Source organism: Thalassophryne amazonica, chromosome 17 (genome assembly GCF_902500255.1).
Source record: "Thalassophryne amazonica chromosome 17, fThaAma1.1, whole genome shotgun sequence".
NCBI lineage: Eukaryota > Metazoa > Chordata > Actinopteri > Batrachoidiformes > Batrachoididae > Thalassophryne > Thalassophryne amazonica.
The window spans coordinates 700,406-722,933 of NC_047119.1; the positions used below are offsets into that span (position 1 = coordinate 700,406).

Below are 22,528 nucleotides of genomic sequence, written 5' to 3' on the forward strand. Positions count from 1 at the left end.
CACAAAAATATGTACATAATGCCAGATGTATCCTCCGGGGGGGACCTTGCGGGGCGGACCAAGGGGCCGGACTACTGAGCACAAGTGCTTTTTGGCACTAATGAGTCAGAATGGGGGGTGGGGAAAACTTCACCTTGCAACGGCTGTACTTGGCGTTTAAGCTACCTCCGTTGTCCAGCGTACCATTTGCATACTGGCTCCAAGTATGGCTCATGGTCGCCTCAGGTCGAACACTCACTCCGTACCGTGGCTTCAGCTTATTGGCTTTGTCGACAATTTGTATCATGATAAACGGCATCATCTTCGCATCTATGGTTGTCAGTGACGAGCAGTAGGTTTCAGGTCTAGCTCTGTAAACTTTGGCCAAAGCACACTTGCCACCTAGTGGACGTGCTGGTTCTTACACCAGCTGTACTGCTGTGAATAAAATTCACCAAAGTAAAAATAAAAAAATGATGCAGGCCAATTTTGGCCTGCGGGCAGGAACGATAAACTGTTTTTAATGGGGTCTAACCACTGAGACGACAGAGCAGGTTTTTGTCTGAAATTACTCAGACTTCAAACTTGTCCTTGCTTCAGCTGAATGTTATTCCTGAAAATGGCTTTGAATTCCTGTTGAGCCAATGAAAGGACCCCTTACTGTGTTCTTTAGTAACAGAACAACAAAATGCACCACTGAGAGAAATGATTTCAACCATCATGGCTGAATATCTGTGTTTTAACTTCCAGTGACTATAATGCAGAAGAGAAATGGTTTTGTATATTAGGAATAATTCAATACCAAAATGAAGATTGTACTGTCAGTCGATCAATATGTTTCAGGGGCTTGTTGTCATGTCGTGGGTTCTGCCCCACAGGGAACATTTACCCTGTTTAACAAAACAAAAAAATCAATAGAATAATACTCAACATCTACTTGTTTGAATGAAGAAATGTTGGCGCCCTAAAAAGATCTTAACACAAATCTGTTTGACAGTGAGGTGGTGATCACATGCACACTGTTGGTGAAGAGCAAAGGTCACCTCCTTCTCTCTTTGTTTTGACATGTGCTCAGTGTGGCAATTGACAGAAGAACTGCAGCTGTCACATTTAACACTGATCAGATATCACCAAAATATCTCTACTCTTATCTCAGTATCATGAACTGCAAGTTCTTGTATGTCTTATCCACAAAACCTGATCAGGTCCTTCTGTGTTGACTGAAAGCTGATATCACAAAGCATTTGACTATCTGCTCAATGGAGCATTGATCAGGGCTGTTGGGCAAGTAGTCAAAAAGTGTACACAGAATTTGAGTTATTTTGAGTAAGACTAAATGTTTCAAACCTCTGTCACAAAGGAAGAAGGTTCTGTGATTCATGTGCATCTGTGTGGTTTCTTACCTAAACTCTTGCCTCGTTAGACTCGTTAGCAGACTTTTAATGAGCCTTTCATTGGATTCAGGTGTGTTGGAGCAGGCAGACAACTAAGAGTGTCAGGAAGGTGGCTCTCCAGGACCGAACTTGGCCACCCCTGCCATAGTGTCATACTGTTTATATTTCTTCATAACGGATGTAAATAAAGTCCATATTCAGTGACTTGGAAATGTTCATGTATCCATCCCCTGACTTGTCTGAAGAAAATTGGCAGTAAAACTGATTATTTACAGGTTTTATACCAAAGTGACCAATTACTTAGGCAACCCATCATCTTGGCTTTTATATTTTTAATTAATTTATATGAAGTTGTAGAGCTTTAGTTTGACTTTGAGTTTAAGGAAGATCATTTTAGAAAGTTTTATATTGAGAAGCCTGATTTACTTTTTATATTTGAACTGGCATAAATAAAATGCATGAAATACCAAGGGACTAAATACTTTTGCAAGCCACTGTAATTTTTCATCGTAGTGTCACTCTGGTTTGGTCTTCTGAGATAAATGAGATGTGGATTTAGAGCTTACGCCTGGAATTTGTTTTGGGGGTCTCTCCCCTCGCCTTTTATTATGTCAGTGGATAGCAGAGTTCGTAGATTTACATGCACCTTGTTGAAAAACTTCCAAACTCAAAGTTACCATTTTTATTTTTTTACTATACAGTCCTTTTTGTGGTTCAGAATTTCATGGCTTTTTGACCTGGTGTTTTCATAGCTGCTGCAGCAGTCGATTAGTTGATGATCAGGGGAATATCAATGATCCTATAACCAAATCATTTCTTCTTCCATCAGTATGGTGTGAAGGATGCAGGTGGTGTCGGTCATGTTCCAGCTGGGTGGGATCAGTGGAATGCTCTGGTCAGTCCCAGACAACAGATCACATCAAAAACTTAAACTTATCAGGTACTTGTGCCACTACACTTTGTGCTTTGTTGGGTCCAGGTGGGAAACTCTCAGTACTACAACTACACACTGTCAGTCAACGGTCAAGAAGAGCAGCATGGAGACATTTATGAAAAAGACTACCTCACAGACATCATTGTAAGTGATTTTTCTCTCATTCTTACTTTGGACACTTGTGTCTGATCTGATAATGTGATTGCAAACACATTCAAGCCCATATATATTTGGACATTGATTAAAAAATAGGGGACCACAGCCAAAAAATCCTGTACAATGATATTCTTATTTGGATTATTTATTTTTAACTTTATTGTACCATGATCAAGAGCTAAACTTACAGCAAGTCTGACAGTGTTCAGTGTTTCTTTATCAATGTGTTTCTGGATGTTTATCTTAACTATTTTGTCAGTAAAAGATAAAATCAGAATTTTCCACATTAAAATAAATAAATCAAATTCCAAACAAAGTTATTAAAACAAAGTATACAATAGACCTTTTCAGATTAAGAAAAACAGAATTGTTTGCAGTCCAAAGCATTATTCCACAAAGACAACAAATGGTGAATAACAAAATGGTCAATGTGACAGTTAACCCAACAGAATTCCATCTTAAATGTTTTGTTTCATCTTGAATGTGTTGCACTCTTTTAATGTAATTTTAAACTGTCTTAATTATTTTTTACAGGCTGTTTGTTTGCACCATCATAAGATTTTTGAGAAGCATGACATAACTCCAGTGAATAAGTTGTTGGACAGTGACACAGTATTTGTAGTTTTGCTTCTGTGCACCACAACAATAAAACTGAAATGAAATAAAATAATTAAGATGTGCTTGTAGTGTAGCCTTTTAACTTTAATTCAGTAAACATAAAAAAAAAATCACATTAACTACAGTTGTATGTAAAATTTGTGCCCCCCTGATGATTTCCATGATTTTCCTTTATAAATCATTGGTTGTTTGGATCAGCAATTTTAGTTAAATATATCATATAGCAGACAAACACAATGATATTTGAGAAGTGAAATGAAGTTTATAGTATTTTCAGAAAGTGTGCAATAATTCTTTAAACAAAATTAGGCAGGTGCATAGATTTGGGCTCCCTTGTCATTTTATTGATTTGCATACATTTAGCACTAATTATTGAAACAAAATTTATTTGGTAAGCTCACTGACCCTTGACCTCCTTAAACAGGTGAATCCAATCATGAGAAAGGGTATTTACAAAACATCTCAGGTTTGTTGGTTTCTGAGCATGGACAGCCCACTTAAAATCACACCACAGATTTTCAGTAATATTCAGGTCTGGGGACTGAGATGGTCATTCCAGAACATTGTACTTGTTCCTCTGCATGAATGCCTTAGTAGATTTTGAGCAGTGTTTAGGGTTGTTGTCTTGTTGAAAGATCCAGCCCCGACGCAACTTCAGCTTTGTCACGGTTTCTTGAACATTGTTCTCAAGAATCTGCTGATAGACTGGAATCCATGTGACCCTCAACTTTAACAAGATTCCCAGTACCTGCATTGGCCACACAGCCCCACAGCATGATGGAACCACCTCCAGATTTTACTGTAGGTATTAAGTATTTTTGTTGGAATGCTGTGTTCTTTTTCAGCCATACATACTGCCCCTTGTTATGTCCAAATAACTCAATTTTAGTTTCATCAGTCCACAGCACATTATTCCAAAATGAAGCTGGCTTGTCCAAATGTGCTTTAGCATACCTCAAGCAACTCTGTTTGTGGCGTGTACGCAGAAAAAGGCTTCCTCTGTATTACAGCATCTCTTTGTGCTCTGTATAGTTGAACGATGCACAGAGATGCTATCTGCAGCAAGATCATGTTGTAGGTCTTTGGAGCAGCTCTGTGGGTTGATTATGACTGTTCACTTTAGCTTATCCTTCACTTTAGCTTATCTGAGATTTTTCTTGGCCTGCCACTTCGGACCTTAACTAGTACTGTGCCTGTGGTCTTCCATTTCCTCACTATGTTCCCAGGGCTGTGAAAACTCAGCGGATCCGTGGAATTCCGCAGATTTCATCATGGAGAGGGGTGCGGGAGTGTCAGTGTTGTACTCTTTAATTGTGATTGTTACTGAGTTTTTAAAATGTTTATCGCAAAGCATTCTCTCTTTTTATGACATCGTGCAAGTTTTATAAGTCTGTGGACACTGATCTGTGTGTTACAGATACAAATCAGTTTCCTCGGATCCGCGGAGTTTCAAGGAAAATAAATGCCACTCAAAGCCTGGCTGTTACGACAGCTGTCATAAAGCGGGACTGGTTGGTTGCTGCGGTGACGCTGTGTGGCTCCTGTGCGAAGCTAGCTGAACGTAGCATGTGGACATCGCAAACTTTTAGAACTTTCAAGTTTTTAAAAGAAGAATTTTTGCAGCATGTCTGTCACGGAGCGACATCAGACAGAGAGAAGATGGTGAGAAAGACATTTTGAAAAAGTCTGATAAGGACAAGAATCCGTGGACTCGTCGCTGGCTTCATCAACACACCTGAAAGATAAACGGGGAGAAGCGAACTGGTAAGAATTTTTTTTCTCTGGAAAATAAACATTGTGCTGTTCAAACAGGATTTCAGAAAAGATTATGCGCCTTTTTTTCTTTCATTAATCTAGACTTTCTTTGATTGGAAAAAAAGACATTGTGGCTTTGAATGAATTTAGGCAACATGAATTTACGCAACAATGTAAATTAGTTTTTATTAATGTAGACTTTTTTCATGGGAAAAAAGACTGTGGCTTTGAGTGGATTTACAGGAATTTACACAAGAATATGTGGCTTTTTATTATTAGGTATGTTATTTATTTTACCCTGATTTTTTTTAAATATTCTACAATCTACCCCCTGCGAATTTTCCTCGGATTTCACAATTTTCATTTCACAGCCCTGGTTCCTCACGGTGGAAACTGACAGCTGAAATCTCTGAGATAGCTTTTTGTATCCTTTCCCTAAACCATGATGTTGAACAATCTTTGTTTTCAGGTCATTTGAGAGTTGTTTAGAGGCTCCCATGTTGCCACTCATTAGAAGACATGCAAAGAGGGGAAACATGTGCAAATGGCCACCTTAAATACCTTTTCTCATGATTGGATTCACCTGTGTAAGGAGGTCAAGGGTCACTGAGCATACCAAATCAATTTTGTTTCAATAATTAGTGCTAAATGTATTCAAATCAATAAAATGACAAGGGAGCCCAAATCGATGCACCTGCCTAATTTTGTTTAAAACATTATTGCACACTTTCTGTAAATACTAGAAACTTCATTTCACTTCTCAAATATCAGTGTGTTTGTCTGTTATGTAATATATTTAACTGAAATTTCTGATCCAGACAACCAATGATTTATAAAGGAAAATCATGAGAATTGTCAGGGGGGCCCAAATTTTTGCATACAACTGTATTCAGGATTTATGGCAGTTTTATGGACACTAGTGAGGGAAGTCACTAAGAATTTCTGATAGCTGACAGAGTTACAGGCTTCTGTTGCTGTGGTGGGAGAAACTGCATATTTCAGCTTTTGTTTGTTGTATCATCAGTTACACACTTTCATGGTGGAGTGACATAAAGAAGTCCTGTATAGGCCCTGAGGCCCATTGGTGCTGCTGCTTATCTCCAGATTCTGTTACTCAAAGCGGATGTGGATCTAAGACTCCTTTGGCCAGGGCCTGGATTTTATCTGTTGCATGAAAGTCCCTGTCTGTTCCACTCCATGAAGTTCTAACCGGTTGTGCAACAAGGTGAAAATTGCTCCACGTGCATTTTCTCTAATCACAGCTACAGAAGCCCATAACTTGTCATGGGTGCCTTGTTGGCTTTCCTCACTAATCTCTTTCTTGCATTGAGTTTTTGAGAACTACCTACTCCTGACAGATTGACCATACATTTTTTTTTTCTTCTTAGTGATTGATGTGCATGAAGTCACATGTGACATGAGGAAATGTATGAATAACTGATGTGAAGTTTTCACATCCGTTCATCTCCATTTTTGTCCTGTACAAATCTTTTTCTCATTCATTAAATGCCTTCTTGTTAACTGTAGTCCGATGAGTCTGTCAGAAAGTTTTCTGCATGCTCAAAACTTTGAGTGGATGTCAGATTGAGAGCTTCCCCGGTGGTTGCACATTTGTAGCCCTTTTTGTCATATACTGGTTAATTTGCTTGCCGGTGGACATCCAGTAGAAGTTAGTTTTGTCCATGTTATTTGTTTGTCTCTATTTGTTTGCCCCTGGAAGTGCCTCACTCCCACATTCGGTTATTGGCCACTCATTCCATCAGAGTCCCAAATCCACCGGACACCAATGGATTCGCTGATCTTGCCAATGGACATGTTTTAGTCCATTACTAATCGGTTTACTCAGTCCATCCTAATGTGACAACACCTTTAGAAATGTTATAGTGTTCATGACCTGGTTTGTCCGAAAAGAAAGCTGGTTGTAAAGCTTCATAAGTGTTGAGTTTAAGGAGGTGCCTGAACGGGCAGCGTGGTGGCCATGCAGTTACGCTGCTTGCTGTGAAACTTAGACACTTCTGGATCAAGACCTCCTATGTCTTTTCACTTATGCTAAGTCATCATGTAGCTCTAGGTCTGATCTGCTGCACCCCCCCTCCACACACACACCAAAACGGGAGAAGCTGAAAGAATTGAAACGCTGTATTTTGTGCAATATGTACTTTAACTGTTTGTTGAACAGCAGTGTGATAAGTTAAAGATTAACACAGTAAAGTTTCTTGAAATGTAACTGTTTCTTTCTTTAACAAATAAGATAATGTGCATCATGAATTTCTGCTTCAGTCTAAACGTTCAGATGTGAAGCGTGTGGATGAAGATTTCAGTGTCTCTTTAAGTTGTTTTCATTCTGCTGCTGCGTGCCATCATCATCATCAGGTGACAGATGAGTGTTTCTGCTTCATCAGCTTCTTAGAATAAAATAAAAACCTGCTGCATGGAAAATGTGCGAGTTGGCGCTGAATGAAGTGCCCTCTGTCACGCGATAATCTGTGCTGCACTAACAAAAACTATCATGAAATAATATTATAGCAAAGATTAAACTTCAAACTAGTCATAATCCATGGTGCTAGTCCACAAGTTAATTTTGTTCATTAGTTCATTCAAACCCATTGGGGGGGGGGGACTGTACAGCAGCTTATTGTGCTGATGATGACGGCAATGAATTTCTAAACATGTAGTTAAGATTCACTGAAAGAACGAGCTTGACGTGAATGCACGTGTGTGTTTGTGTCCGAGAGCAAGAAATCTGTGCAAAATGTGGCAACTGTGAACGGTGGGGGAGCTGTTGAGCTGCCGATGGAGTGAGACGTGTTTTGTTTGAGATCCCAGCAAACTTTTCATTTTAAGCTAATAAGTGCACTGCATACTATAGCATTAACTAATCTGCTCTCAAAATATTTTCAAAGCTGGGTGAATATGATTCAGTAAATGGTGTTGAATCTGCACAAATTTAAATTCACTGGAGCAGCGACCACGAGGCGTGACACTGATACTGCCACCCTGGGAGAAACATCTCTGCCCCAGCCAGCTAAACCAGAGATGGACAATGAATCTGTGAAAAAAGAGATTCTTCTCTCGCTTGCTGAAAACTGAAATCTTGATTGTGATAAAATTGGAAATGAAAAATGTACTTGCTGAAGACATTGACTTCCTTAACCCCTTAACGCCTATTGTTGCATATATGCTACAGTATTTGACTCAAATATGCAACTTACCAAATTGACCTGTATGCCTGTTGTTGCAAATTTGCAACATACCATTATTATTATAACATAACATAAAGTAAATACCAAAATTACTATTTATTTTTTTGTGCAAAAGTGAAATTAATAATCTCAACATTATTTACCATCTACTCAAAAGCAAAAACACACACAAGACATTTTTTTATATACAGCTATATAAATTCAGGCGTTAAGGGGTTAAAAATGAGCTGCAGGCAGTAAGACCAGAAGTAACAAAACAACAAAAAAAAAAACATGGTGGCGACTCATTCTGAAATCGACCAAATGAAAACTACGATCCAGGGCATGAAGACCGGACTGTCAACATGGTCAGACAAGGTGATGACTTTGCGGACTACAGTAAACACTCTGAAGACAGAGGTGGCAACACTTCGAGACAGATATGAGGGCATGGAAGGAAAAGCACATCAGAATACTGGGGATGCCTGAGATGACCGGATGGAGCTCCACAGCATCGGTTTCGAAGCTGCTGCTACAAGTACTGCAGCTGAATAAGGAGGTGCTCATTGACTGTTCACATTGAAGCCTGGAACCACAGAAACCTGGTGGGAGACCACGTGTGATAGTAGCCAAGCTCCACTACTTCCAGGACTGTGTCACGATACTGAGCCAGTGTCACAGTCTGAACGGTCCCCCTTCTGATTGTTCAAAAGTTGACTCTTGTCATATTTTTAGGAGGAATATTGTGACACTTATGGTATTACGCATATTGTAGTATTGGACAAGATGGGCACATTTTCATTTTGCCAAAGTTATGCCCTTGAATAACAAACCTAGACACTGCCAGTTTCATGTTGGTGTCTGAACTCAACTATCATACACCTTGAAATGTTACCAGAATGTACCAAGGCAGCATTTCAGAGCATGTTCTCTTGAAAGTGTGTGTGTGTGTGTGTGTGTGTGTGTGTGTGTGTGTGTGTGTGTGTGTGTGTGTGTGTGTGTGTGTGTGTGTGTGTGTGTGTGTGTGTGTGTGTGTGTGTGTGTGTGTGTGTGTGTGTGTGTGTGTGTGTGTGTGTGTGTGTGTGTGTGTGTGTGTGTGTGTGTGTGTGTGTGTGTGTGTGTGTGTGTGTGAGAGAGAGAGAGAGAAAGCTCAAACAGGAGCAGTTTAATTTTCTGGCAGCTCTGAATAAAGGGAGTGTTCTGGAATTTTAAAATATGTAGAACATTTTGGGCTTTGGTGGATGAGTTGGATCTAATCAGTGTGACAGGACAACTTACTGGTCCTGCAGGAAAACATTGCTGAGAAATTCTAATACATTTAAAGTGACTCACCCAGTAAATAACTTGTGTGAACATCTCCATTTATGTAACGCTGACGTTCCCACAAGAGTATCCATTCTGTGTGGCACAGCACTAGTTTGGAACAGCCACAATTCTTTCAGCATCTCTCGCTACAGCAGATCCTGTATGAACCTTCATGTGGTAACCTTCATGACTTGTATGTTTTTACAGCACATGTCCTCATTACATGGAGAATGGGCCTGATAGGTCCAGCAACCTTCTGCTTTAGAATCACATGGTTCTGCAACATCAGCTTATTTTCCATTTTAGTTTTCACTGTTCTACACTTGGAAAAACACATGGAGGGATTATTTATTTCAGGACTGGGGCAATATTTATTTATTTAAACCAATACAGCAGCTATTGACATTCCTGAGGGATTGTACTTGTAGAATAAGGATTTATTTGAAGACACAAAACATCCAGCTGACACTGGTGATGTTTTATAAAATTTTTGTTTTTCTTTTCAATGGAACTGGTCTTTTCCTTTCAGCTCCCAGTGGGTGGTGCTGCTGTGCTGCACAGCGCATATTTTATTTTTGAAATTTTGTTAAAGACTGATGTTCTGTGGTCCAAAGAGTTTGGCAAACCTATTTGTAATACCAGAACAGTTCATCCACATGAGTAAAGGTTAATTTTCATATTTGGAGCCAAATGATATCTTTTATATAGTGTTCTAGACAGATATGTCTCACATGCAAGTATTTTAAAAAGAGACGTTCTGAAGGTGTGATAAAATGACCTGGATGTGCTGTTGACTCCATGGGCCACAGAGGGTTGGCTCATAATGATTGACAACTTAATGCATTGATGACGGTCACCTGATTTCTATCTGAATGTAAATTGAAAGTGGCAGTTAACATGCTGAGCTCATTCATTTGCATTCTGCATCAAAATATTGTATTTAATGTCCATAGATCTGACAATTGATGTAGCAACTAAAGACAATTGTTTTTTTTTTCTCACTTTATGTGCATAAATGAACGTTAATTTTTGTCTTATGCATAATTCAGCTGATGGTGGTTATTTATTCAGTTGTACTTTATCCCTTGCTGCAGCTGAACAGGTCCCTTCACTTTTTGGACGACAGAAGCCCGCAACATCCCTTCTTTCTCATGCTGGCTCCTCCAGCTCCACACTCTCCGTGGACAGCAGCGCCTCAGTACAAGAAAGAGTTCATTCACATTCAAGCCCCTCGAGACGGCAGCTTCAACAAACCGGGACAGGTAAGCATGAGGTGATATCGGACACGAGTGGATTTAAGGTCCGATTCACAGTAGTCTGTTTGGTTATCATGATCTTACGTTGTGCCTTTCAGGACAAACACTGGTTGCTGCGACAGGCTCCTAACCCCATGACAAACAGCTCACTGCTCTTCCTGGATGATGCCTATAGGAAAAGGTGCAACTTTTTATTTTTTAAAAGCCGGTCCTTTTCCTCATGTAACTATGAATTAAATCTATATCATTGAAAGGCAGTAGCGGGGTGGCACGTACCCTACACACGCATCATACTGCACATATCCAGGAAGCTGATATGATGTGATTTAAATCATTTTTGATGTCACTTATACCACAGAATGAAAAATGAGCTGATCAGCTCCTTCTGACCCTTTATTTTCATATAATATAATTTTAACCATGTTTCTGTGTAGGCTCTCAGTTGTCCAGGTGGCTTCCATAGTAGAGAAGCTTGAATCTTCGACTGGAATGGGTTGCTTGACGTGAGGTTGCTTTGGTAGTCTGACTTCTGTCTTGACTCTTGTAGAGAAGAAGAGTCGAGACAGAAGTCAGACTTCCAGAGCAAGAATTTTAGCTGAGGAAGCTTCTGTGATTTGAAGCAAAACATCCTCACGTCAAGCAACCCATTCCAGTCGAAGATTCAAGCTTCTCTACTATAATTTTGACCAATCCATCTGCTGCAAAGGTAAAACCCCTTCACACTAGAGGCCGAATGAGCCGACTGAAAATTGGACCTCCATTGGGGCAAAGTTGAGGCACATTCAAAAACCACTGACAGCTATCTGAGTGCAATCCAAATAGTTGGGCTCATTTGTGTGGCCAGCACAAATGTAGAGCACATGCACCCAACTCTCGAGGTGCATGTGAGGTGGAAAAAGCTGGAAAGGCAGAAGTGCAGTCTAAGCATTCGAAATGGCAACTCAACAGCATTCTGATCGCATTCGAGGAGACCTCCAAATGGTCCGGGCACACCATATCCTGCTGACACGTCCAGATTGTGCTCCAGATGTGAGTGAATCATTTGCGGTGGGTTTGGCACACATTCTAGGTATTCGTGGGAAATCCTTTTGAAATGTCCAAGCCACCTCAACTAGCTTCTTTCAATGTGGAGAAACTCTGAACTCCTCTTATGTCTGAACTCTCAGGGTGAGCTTAACTGCCCTGTTCAGGAAGCTTATTTGGTGTCCATTGTCTTGTCTTCTGCTGTCATTATTACCTAACGTTGAAGACTATAGGTTAAATGAAAATGGTAAATGGACTGCATTTATACAGTGCTTTTTCCATTTGCATCAGATGCTCAAAGCGCTTTACAATAATGCCTCACATTCACCCTGATGTCAGGCTGCTGCCATACAAGGCGCTCACTACACACCGGAGCAACTTGGGGATTAAGGACCTTGCCCAAGGGCCCTTAAGCCTCTTTCACGCCTGCTTCGATTCACTTCATGTGGCGTCATGACGACGCAGGAATGTCTGCGTCAGGTGCATGGGGGGGGGGGGCAGAGGGGAGGTGAGAGCGCACATTCTGGCTGCAGGCAGACTGTGCGCTCTGATTTGTCTTCTAGTTTATCTTTCTTCCCGTGACTGCGAGCTGCAGCCAGCGTTTGCACACATGCTCTTGAACGTCCGTGAATGGACTTGGAGAACTTTAAACAAATCAGGCTTTGTATTTGGACTGATGCTGCTCGATCGTACCTTCACTGTATGATCCTGTCTCGTATTGAATATTGCTGCACAATATGGTCATTTGCTGGTACTATGACAGTAGTAAAACCTTTAGAGCAACTCTATAAAAAAGCCATCAAAGTGTTTGCCAAAAAGCCATATTCCACTCATTACTGTGAAATTCAATTCTGTGAAATACCATCTTTGAAGTTTTAACAACTTTATAATGTTTACGCGTGCTTGTCTCATTTACAAAACTCTCCATGGCTTAGCCCCTCCTCCTCTGGAAGAACTTACTAGACGTAGAGATCCTAACCTCAGGACTCTGTCTCAAGAGGGGACTGTGAGGTGCCCGCCCCTCAGACAAACTGCCACAGGACAAAACACCATCTCTGTGAAGGGTTGGACAAACTGGAACAGCCTTCCAACAACTATACGAGACAGTCCCACCGTGACTGCTTTTAAAAATGAGCTTAAAAATGGCTCAGACAATCAAACCTGTCAACACAGGTGAGATGTATTGTACATAAATTAATGTTTTGTATGTATTGTAATTGTTGTTGTGTGTCTGAGGACTACAGATGGAAAGTAGCTTTTAGTTAAATCCGGCATATTTACACTATGGCATGAAAATGTACAAAGTGTTCATTAATGTGCATTGATCCTCATCAAATAAACAATAAAGAAAGATGACCAGAGTTATACTGGATGTGGACATGTCCTGTCTCTGGCAATCAGTCTGTGAGCAGGACTTATGGACTTTATGTAACACAATCGTGAGAGAACTTGAGATGAGTGCGATGAGCTGCAGCAGCAAGGAGCATTTTTTTTTTCCCTTTTAATTGTTCGCATGTGGTCTTTGAGCGGTGTAGTTTTACTGCATTGTGTACACGGTATAAAACGTTAGTGTCAACAATCCTGCATGATTTATAGCTCGGGACACTGGAGCACAGCAGGAATCAGAAATTGGCATCAGGTAGCATCCAGTCATGTTAAGTACCGTTACGTTGCCTCCACTTGTGAGAAAACTGCTTCCTTTCTGCGTCCAGTGCTCAACGCAGAAAAAATTAAACGTTAAATTTTTGGCATCCGTTTGGCTTCGCCATTTGCGTCCCTCACGGTGTTGTGGCATTGAGCTGCATTGTCTCAGCACTGGGTTGCATCAACGTGGTGTCGACATGACGCATGAAAGGGGCTTTAGTGATCCCCCCCCAGTCAGGCTGGGATTTGAACTGAGAATCCTCTGGTCTCAAGCCCAACACTTAACCACTAGACCATCACCTCCCCAAGGTTTGGGTTGGAACTCTGATCACCTGTTAAACTGATGGTGAATTGAACCAAGGATCCTCCTTAGTGCAGTCTAAAGGTGCCCTGACATTTGCACATCATGACAATCCCACCCGCTATGTTCCCAGCTGGATGCCATGTTTTGTTCCACTGGGCGCTTTGTGCGCTGGACGCTGCATATATGTAATAATTATTTTGTAGCAGATTAATCATTTTCTCTGAGTTTGGCTGATGAAAACACCTCTAGTCGCTTCCTGAATTGCAGAGGACCATTTCAGCTGCTTATCTTTCTCTCTCTCTCCTGGGCTTCATGAGGTGGAGAAAGCATTTGGAATGGTCTAAAAGGTAATTATTTGGTAAAACAGTTGCATGTTCATCCATTCTTATGAACACCTGTAAAAGTATGTTTATGATAGATTTAACATCTGGTTTAATCGTTCAGACGAGCTGTGCTCTGATGCGGTGCACCGACACTCACGCAGTGTTTTTGAATTGCTTGCACAATGTTCACGTAATTAATGTGTGATGGAGATTTTGAACTCTACAAAATTTTCTTTGTGCACTTGCACGAAGCCGCACACAGTTTCCAATGGTTTGCGATGGGTTTACTTTCCTGCACGGTAGTGTGTGTGTGTAAGTGCGTGGGTCAAAGTCGTGTAAGTGTCAGGGTACCTTTAAGATGTAGATTGTTGGCAGTTGTAGGAGATGTGCCTGTGGAGTACATCGATTTGAAAGCTGGTTCATCATCTCTCCTGCAGGTGGCAGACTCTCTTGTCAGTGGACGACATGGTGGAGACGCTGGTGAAGAAGCTTGGTAACATCAAAGAGCTTGATAATACCTACATCTTCTACACTTCTGACAACGGCTACCACACAGGTTGCCAACCAAAGCGTCTCCTTTAAGCATTGAACAGTGTCACTTCTGTCTGTAGCCTCTCAACAATCTGCTTTCTTCACAGGACAGTTCTCTCTGCCAATTGATAAGCGACAGCTGTACGAGTTTGACATCAGGGTCCCCCTGATGGTCCGAGGACCTGGAATTAAACCAAACCAGACGCTGCAGGTCATAAGATGTCCTTCACTCTAATCACACATTTGTTTTCACTTTCGGTCATATATTTTTAGTCGCTGTTGCACTTGCTTCTCATTCCTTATTTGCGTTCCTGTGTTCCTCATTTGCGGTTTCCTACCAACTAAGGATGGAGGAAACATCACGATATCTGGATTAGCTGCCAGTTTGACAGATGACTTGCTCAGACAGGTTAACTACTTTTGTCCTGCTATTGCATCTAGATTTGGTTTTCCAGTGTTTAACACTTTCAGTGCTTGCACAGAAACGTAGATAAAGGCGAGGGAGAGACGGACAGGATGTTTTGGCCTGTTAAATCATTAGTGAGAAGATTGCATACCTTATGTCATTGTTACTCTAACTAGCCAAGAGAGGGCGGCAGTCAGATTTAACTTCTACACACTCACCAAAGCTTTGTGATGTTGTAAGGTGAGATTACTCACAAATGTGATTAAAAAGGAAAACCTCTCTCCCAATGTGAAGGAAACTTGAGAGATAAGAGAATCTCTACACAGTTTGCAGCAACAAAGAAAAATGTGGTTTGCCAACAGCACTTGGACAAATGCATGTTTTTCTTTTTCATGACTGCAAATAACTAATGTGGTTTGACCAAATCTTGTTACCCTTGTTCATCTTCAGACACAAATTATGTTGCTTTGGTAAGGCCCCCTTTATACATGACTGCAGCAGTTGTTGTATGTCTTAAAAAGTGCCCCAAAAACCATTGCAGGGCCTGACAAGAAGTCACATGACTTGGTCCTCTTCAGAAAACACTTTTTTTTTTTTTTGGTCTTCTTTTGGCTGGAGGTCCACACTGAGCTCTGAGAGTCAAACTCTGAATTATGCAATTCATGGAAAAAGGACAAAACTGTGGTGAGTCAACAATGACCTTAATGTACCTACTTATATATTAAATCCTTCCACACGAAGTGTTTTCATGCAGGTGCTGTCAGATGTGCGCCAGTGGAAAGGAAAACCTACACACACATAATCCAAACTGCACATACAGAATTGTGGAAAAAGGATTTAATATTTAGCTTGTTTTGTCTGTTTGTTAGTGCTATAGGTTGTCATTGTAACAGTAATCGGGGCTCAGATTATGTCTGATGTGATGTGTGGGTTTTTTTTTTTTTTTTTTTAGTGCTAAATCGTCACTGGAGCGTTCACAAGCCCAGAATGAAGCATCAGCCACAGGAAAAGTAGAAGACAAATCTGGTCCCCACTCAGATTTCAACACGAGCAAACGTTTCTGAAGAAGTGCACGGACATCAGCTGACAAGGAACTTTATAAAATGAACTTCATTCATTGAAATTATGGCACACAGCGCACTGACTGTGATAGTTTTTTTTTTTTTTTTTTTTGGCTGAGTTTACATCCAGAGTCGCGTCACTTTGTCGTGTGTCACTGGACAAGCAGCAGTTGCTGCAGCAAAAAACGTCCTGCTCATTGCGCGCCTCTCGGGCAGTCACGGGGTGTGTGAGGTGTTGTTACGTGGCCTGTATGGTATTTGTGTGTCTTCCGGGCTTGGTGACTCTCCTGCAGAAATCAGGTGCAGCTTCATACTAGGGACGCACCGATACTTTTTTCCAGACTGTGTATGAGTACATACATTTTGGTACTTGTCGATACAGAGTACCGATACGAATACTTAATGATACCGTGACAGTTTTATGATGACTTTGAAAATGTTTTATTCATCAGTTCTTTACTTTTTGACTCTAACTGCTCCCAGTATCATTAGCTTTGTTTTTATTTACAAACATTTCACTTAAATCATGTAACTTCACTTTTTGATGACAACAGATTGTCCTTTAACATTAACTGTGTTTCTTAACAAACACGATGCTATCAGACATCTGACTGAAATGTAACCTACAACCCCTGGCAATAATTATGGAATCACCCTGTAAATTTTCATCCCCAAAACTAACACCTGCATCAAATCAGATCTGCTCGTTAGTCTGCATCTAAAAAGGAGTGAACACACCTTGGAGAGCTGTTGCACCAAGTAGACTGACATGAATCATGGCTCCAACACGAGAGATGTCAATTGAAAAAGGAGAGGATTATCAAATTCTTAAGAGGGTAAATCATCACGCAATGTTGCAAAAGGTGTTGGTTGTTCACAGTCAGCTGTGTCTAAACTCTGGACCAAATACAAACAACATGGGAAGGTTGTGTCCAACAAGTTTACGTTGATATTTTAGACACTTTTCTTATCCCATCAATTGAAAGGATGTTTGGGGATGATGAAATCATTTTTCAAGATGATAATGCATCTTGCCATAGAGCAAAAACTGTGAAAACATTCCTTGCAAAAAGACACATAGGGTCAATGTCATGGCCTGCAAATAGTCCGGATCTTAATCCAATTGAAAATCTTGGTGGAAGTTGAAGAAATGGTCCATGACAAGGCTCCAACCTGCAAAGCTGATGTGGCAACAGCAATCAGAGAAAGTTGGAGCCAGATTGATGAAGAGTACTGTTTGTCCACTCATTAAGTCCATGCCTCAGAGACTGCAAGCTGTTATAAAAGCCAGAGGTGGTGCAACAAAATACTAGTGATGTGTTGGAGCGTTCTTTTGTTTTTCATGATTCCATAATTTATTCCTCAGAATTGAGTGAGTCCATATTTTTTTCCCTCTGCTTGGTCTAAAAAAGTAACCGTTACTGACTGCCACAATTATTTTTCCTGATTTCTTATAATTTCTTAAAGCCAGAAAGTTGCCATTTGAAATGACTTTAGTTTTGTGTCATGTCTGTGATCTGCTTTTTTCTACAAAATTAAACTGAATGAACATCCTCCGTGGTCGGTGAGTCCATAATTTTTGCCAGGGGTTGTATAAAATCTACAACACCAGGAACTGAACTGAAACTGTCCATCAATAACACCAAACGCCTTTTTTCATGAAAAGAAGCTTCTCTATCAGCTGTGTTGTGCAGCGTCTCCGCTCCACACAGACACAAAATGGAGTAATTTAAACTTGTTTTTTTCTTTGTGGATCATGGGAAAATTTCATCGTGTGCATACAGAATCGCCTGCAGTAACTGATACGTTGATGAATGAGGTGCGCAGTGAATCTTTCAACTTGAAGCGCCGAGTGCAGCCCGCAGGGAAGAGAAGAGGCTGCGAACGCAGCTCCACAGACAACCAACAAATGGATTACACTTGTTGTGGACTGAGCCGGTCCCGCATCAACCTGGACAGCAACACCAGGGGCTGAAACTCACCAACCTGATGGACAACCTCCATGGCTGAAACTGATCTGAGTTCTTACAGAGGAACTGTGGTGCAAAGTTCCGAAGTCACAGAGGAACTTTTTTCCAGCCAGAGTCTGTATGTGGATAATTTTTCTTCAGGATCATGTGATGAACTGAAACAATTAGGTAAGACTTATTTACTCTGTGTGAATTTTCTCTGCATGAGGACTGCAGCTTTCAGCCAGTCAGTGGACAGTATTGATGGATGTATTTCAACTTAAGAGTAAATTACACGAAAGCCTGTAAAAATTCATAAACTAGCTGCATCATTGTTTAAGCTGCAGTGTTAAAAATGTATGGGGGGAAAAGTAGCAGCTTGTAGTCCAGAAATTATGGAGCGTGTGCGTGAAAATCTCCCAGCGAGAGGATGACATCACACTGCTGTATACCTGATACCGGTATCTGTGCATCCCTACTTCATGGCAATGGTGGTGGTTTGTGAGAGGATACGGTCCTGGCAGCAGCTGAGCACCTCTTTAGTGTCATGCTGTGCAATTTCATGACTGCGTACAGGTCGCTGGACCGACCCTGTCCCTGTGTAAAGGGGGTTTAGATAGATAAGAACTTTATTAATCCTGAAGGAAATTGCATTTGGCCTGCTGCTCATAAAACATCAATCATACAACAAATAAATAACTCAGATGACAAAAATACAATAACATTACATTAAAAACAGTCAGCTGTAAAACTGGCAGACTATAAAGTTATACAAACATAAAAAGACAAGACTCTCTTGCTAGATCAGAGTGTTGTGCAATCTAATGGCACGAGGCACAAAGGACTTCCTCAGTCTGTTTAAATGTGGATATGAATAAAGTGACCAGCCTCAGTGACATTTTGAGAAAAGGAGGCGTGTGGCCTACTAAGACGTCTGTGAAGGATGCTGTGGTGTATCTTGTTCAGCATCCTGTTTTCAAGAGAAGTCCAGTGAAATAAGAAGCAAAGGTCACAAAATGTTCTGACCTGAAAGGCAGAATAAAGCTGATGACGTGTCTTTGGAAAATGACCATTTTTTACCTCATTTTATTTCATTTCAGGCTCCAGTGTTGAATATCGACCTGGCTGCCACCATCCTGGATATTTCTGGCATCAACCTTTCGACTGTCAATATGGATGGCCAGTCTTTCCTTTCTCAGATGGTCAGCCATGTTTTTATGGACAAAATTTTTTTTTTTTTCTGAGCATTGCCTCCCACCTCTTCCAACTTTGACTGAAACTTTGTTCATTTCCTGTTGTTAGGCTCCTTCACTTTGCAATGGGACTACACGTTCATTTTTCCTCGTGGAGCACGCAGGAGAGGGACACCCAACAACAGACCCATCTTGCCCAAAGCTGGGCCCTGGATTAGCGGTGAGTAGCACTGCTACTGTAACCGGTGTAAAACTTGTGCCAAATCAACATGCAGGCCCACCTTGGATCTGCTGTGACGACCCAGAGTGAAAATGGGAGCAGGCAAAGGGACTTACTTTTTGTGGTGACCTTGTGTGCCAAATTGCCCGTTGACAAGCAAAGTCTTTGCCCCTCCATCATGTACATATTGACCAGCTGTTGAGTCAAACCGTTCCTAGACCTGTAATGGTGGTAAACTCTGTACCACACACACACATCCTGTGTTGGCTACATTTTATTTTATTTTTTTTACCCCCATCAGGAATGTTTCCCAGACTGTGTTTGTGAGGATGCCTACAACAACACCTACGCCTGTGTCAGGACTCTGGATAAAGCTCAGAACCTGCAGTACTGCGAGTTTGGGGGCGCTGAGGTACAGCGGGTCTCTCGTTGGTACACTGTACGTGCTGTCTGTCAGAGCTGACATGTTTCCCTGTTCTCTCTTCTCAGCCATTTGTAGAAATGTATAACCTGACTTCAGATCCACAGCAGCTGCAGAACATAGTGAAGCAGGTGGATCCAACCATCCTGCAGAAGATGAACCAGCAGCTCATAAAGCTTCAGTCTTGTGTGGGCGACAGCTGCCGTGACATCAAATGACATCACTGCCAGGGAACAGCACCCAGCGCTGACTCCTGGAAGTTAAATGTGATGTGAGCACAGATCCTCTACGGTGCTCTAAATATTTTGCCAATCACAAAAAATATCAAAAGGTCCACTTACTGTGCCTGAGCTTTAACTTGCTCACATCTCTTTAAAATGTTCCTGATTATCCCACCTGTGCTGTCAAGTATTAATGCTGACTCCTAAAAAGCCTTTTTAAACTCTAAGACACAACTGGTGTCTCAGATCTTTAAGGGAAATCTCAGTTTGTTTAGTTTAATTTCTGTAACTTGTATTTGCACTGACAACACTGTTGTGCCTTTGAATATGAATGTATTTACACTGTGAAACTGATCAATAAATCAAGCATTCATGTCACGTGTGTTGTATATTCTGCAGAATACAAGTGTTACATTTCAGAGGTGGAAGCCTGCACTAAAATACTCTGCAGGGCAAAAAAAAACAACTTCCATTTTGGGATCTGAAGACTGAAAATAAATTGCAGATCCATCAGATATATTTGTACACAACTTTGTCCTCCAGCGTCTGGATCTCTAATTTGACAGGACATTTGTAGAAGTAGGACAGCAATGTCTCTGTGTACCCTATTAAGAAGTAAAACTTGGTGGGCAGTAACTTCTGGATCATGAAAGCACATATTACAATCATGTTTCCTCTCCTTTTGATTACAATCTCATTGGCCAAGCAGCCATGGAAGGTCCCGGTCATGAATCGACGGAAGAACACGTCCTCCACTATACGCTCTGCTGCTCCTTCCTCTCCGCTCAGGTTACCTGCAGAAAAGACAGAACAAAAAGTGGAGCTGATTTTATTCAGAACTCAAATGGAGTAAGAGTGTTTCTGCTGACGTTGAGATGGTTTGGGTTTGTGAACATCAAGTCTCACCTGTGTGTTGCGACAGCCAGCCTTTACGGTGGGCAATGTAGTGAGGGGGCCACGCTTGCTCGTAAGTCACAGGTTTGTCTCCTTTCCCCACTCGGACACGAGCTGCTCGATTCTGAAATAAAAACAAAAAATTCAAATGTGGTTTTTACCAGCCACTTTGAGCTCAAAATGTTGACTTTCTACCTCTGACACGTGCAACATAACCAACCACAACAATCAAAAAGCATGTTGAACCCAGATGGTCCTGCCTTTCCCGGGTGTCTGACTTCATTCCAGTTTATTCAGTTTAACACAATGCATTTATACACTCCTTTACTGTTTCCTCTTAAAAGGCACTGGGAAAAGATTTACATACAACCTTAACAGAAGATATTTGGCAGAGAAGTATAAACAGAATATATCTTCTGTCAGAGACTAATTCAATTTAAAGTATTCAACCGTATGCATTTGTCCCGGAGCAGATTAGCCAAAATATATCCTAATGTGAATCCCAACTGTATCCGGTGTCAACAGGCAGCTGCTACTCTAACACACGTTTTAGGCATGCCAAAGTTTAGGCACATTTTGGTCAGATATTTTCAATTCACTTTCTAATATCCGTAGAAGGGTAACTGACCTGGGTCCTATTTGGAGTAGCACACACAGATCTCGCTGTGTCAAAGGGCCAATCACAGCTGGTTGCATTTTCTACCTTATTAGCTTGTCGTTTAATCCTTACAAACTGGAAATCTCCCTCACCACCTAAACACTCATGTTGGCTGAGTGAAGTAATGTCTTTCCTTCAGTTGGAAAAGATCAGGACAAGAGTTCAAAATTCAACAGGAAAATCACAAACTTATGGCAACCCTTTCTAGATTACTGAATAATGTCTGATGCAACTCTAGATTAGCAAATTAGCTGTGTTCACCGTTATCTGAAACATGTTCACTGCTGACCTAATTTTCTTTTTCCGTGGTTCTCAATATTTTCTTGTTTTTTAAAGTACGACACTTTTTCCTTCTATTTGTTTAACGCAATTTTGTTACTCATATTTACATGTTCCACTTGGGGCGGAGATAATGTTGGTAATGAGCAGAGTAACTTTATAACATAAAGTGTATTTGTTTTGATATACAACTCCTTTGTAGAAGTGTAAAGGTGCGTTGATTTGTTTCATTTTGCATATTTGAAAATAAAAACATTTTTGAAATAACACAATGTGTTTATTAAACTGGAATCCATTCATTGATCATTTGTGTCCATCTTCCTGACAAAATTTAAAGTGTGTATCCTAGTAAAAAACAGTGTGCTAACTTAAGAATTAGGAAAATATGGATGTATTTTATTTTTGGTGCCACATTCCCAAAGAAATTAAAGGGCCTGATTTCAGCGGCCACCGATCAACACTAGCAAACCTCTGTGAGGAATATGAGCTTTGGTGACATCTCAGGTCACACCACTGACATAGAGGAGGATTGGAGGGGTGGTGGTGTATTTTTTTTTTAGTGTGAAATCTTTTGTTTTTGCAAACTTTGACAGAGAAAACAAATGGTTAAAATGTGTATCTTGCAAGGATGTAGTCACATGACTTGTGTTTCTTATTAGGTGGACAAATTTTCTAAGATAATTTGAGGACTTTTTTTTTAATAAATAATATAGTATACCTCGTAGAAACAGCAGAAGTGAAGCTCAGCACAGTGAAAATGATCTTCAAAACATGGATCTAACCACAGATTTCATCCTTTCGTGTAACCCAGAAAATGCGTTT

General features: G+C 40.8%; 2 protein-coding genes across 2 annotated transcripts in view; one reads left to right on the top strand and one right to left on the bottom strand.

Moving 5' to 3' along the window:
- Positions 1 to 20,253, top strand: part of gnsb (glucosamine (N-acetyl)-6-sulfatase (Sanfilippo disease IIID), b) — a 70,859-nt gene extending 50,606 nt beyond the window's left edge. Inside the window, exons 4-13 of the mRNA XM_034192171.1 lie at positions 2,203 to 2,268; positions 2,353 to 2,451; positions 10,418 to 10,585; positions 10,678 to 10,760; positions 14,311 to 14,429; positions 14,512 to 14,615; positions 18,921 to 19,022; positions 19,123 to 19,233; positions 19,535 to 19,645; positions 19,723 to 20,253. Of these exons, the coding sequence (XP_034048062.1) occupies positions 2,203 to 2,268; positions 2,353 to 2,451; positions 10,418 to 10,585; positions 10,678 to 10,760; positions 14,311 to 14,429; positions 14,512 to 14,615; positions 18,921 to 19,022; positions 19,123 to 19,233; positions 19,535 to 19,645; positions 19,723 to 19,872 (1,113 nt within the window). The 3' untranslated portion in view covers positions 19,873 to 20,253. The remainder of the gene's footprint in view (positions 1 to 2,202; positions 2,269 to 2,352; positions 2,452 to 10,417; positions 10,586 to 10,677; positions 10,761 to 14,310; positions 14,430 to 14,511; positions 14,616 to 18,920; positions 19,023 to 19,122; positions 19,234 to 19,534; positions 19,646 to 19,722) is intronic.
- Positions 20,254 to 20,370: 117 nt separating this feature from the next.
- Positions 20,371 to 22,528, bottom strand: part of mrps24 (mitochondrial ribosomal protein S24) — a 39,829-nt gene continuing 37,671 nt past the window's right edge. Inside the window, exons 3-4 of the mRNA XM_034192172.1 lie at positions 20,782 to 20,893; positions 20,371 to 20,669 (exon numbers count right to left, since the gene is read on the bottom strand). Coding sequence (XP_034048063.1) covers positions 20,386 to 20,669; positions 20,782 to 20,893 — 396 coding nt within the window. The 3' untranslated portion in view covers positions 20,371 to 20,385. The remainder of the gene's footprint in view (positions 20,670 to 20,781; positions 20,894 to 22,528) is intronic.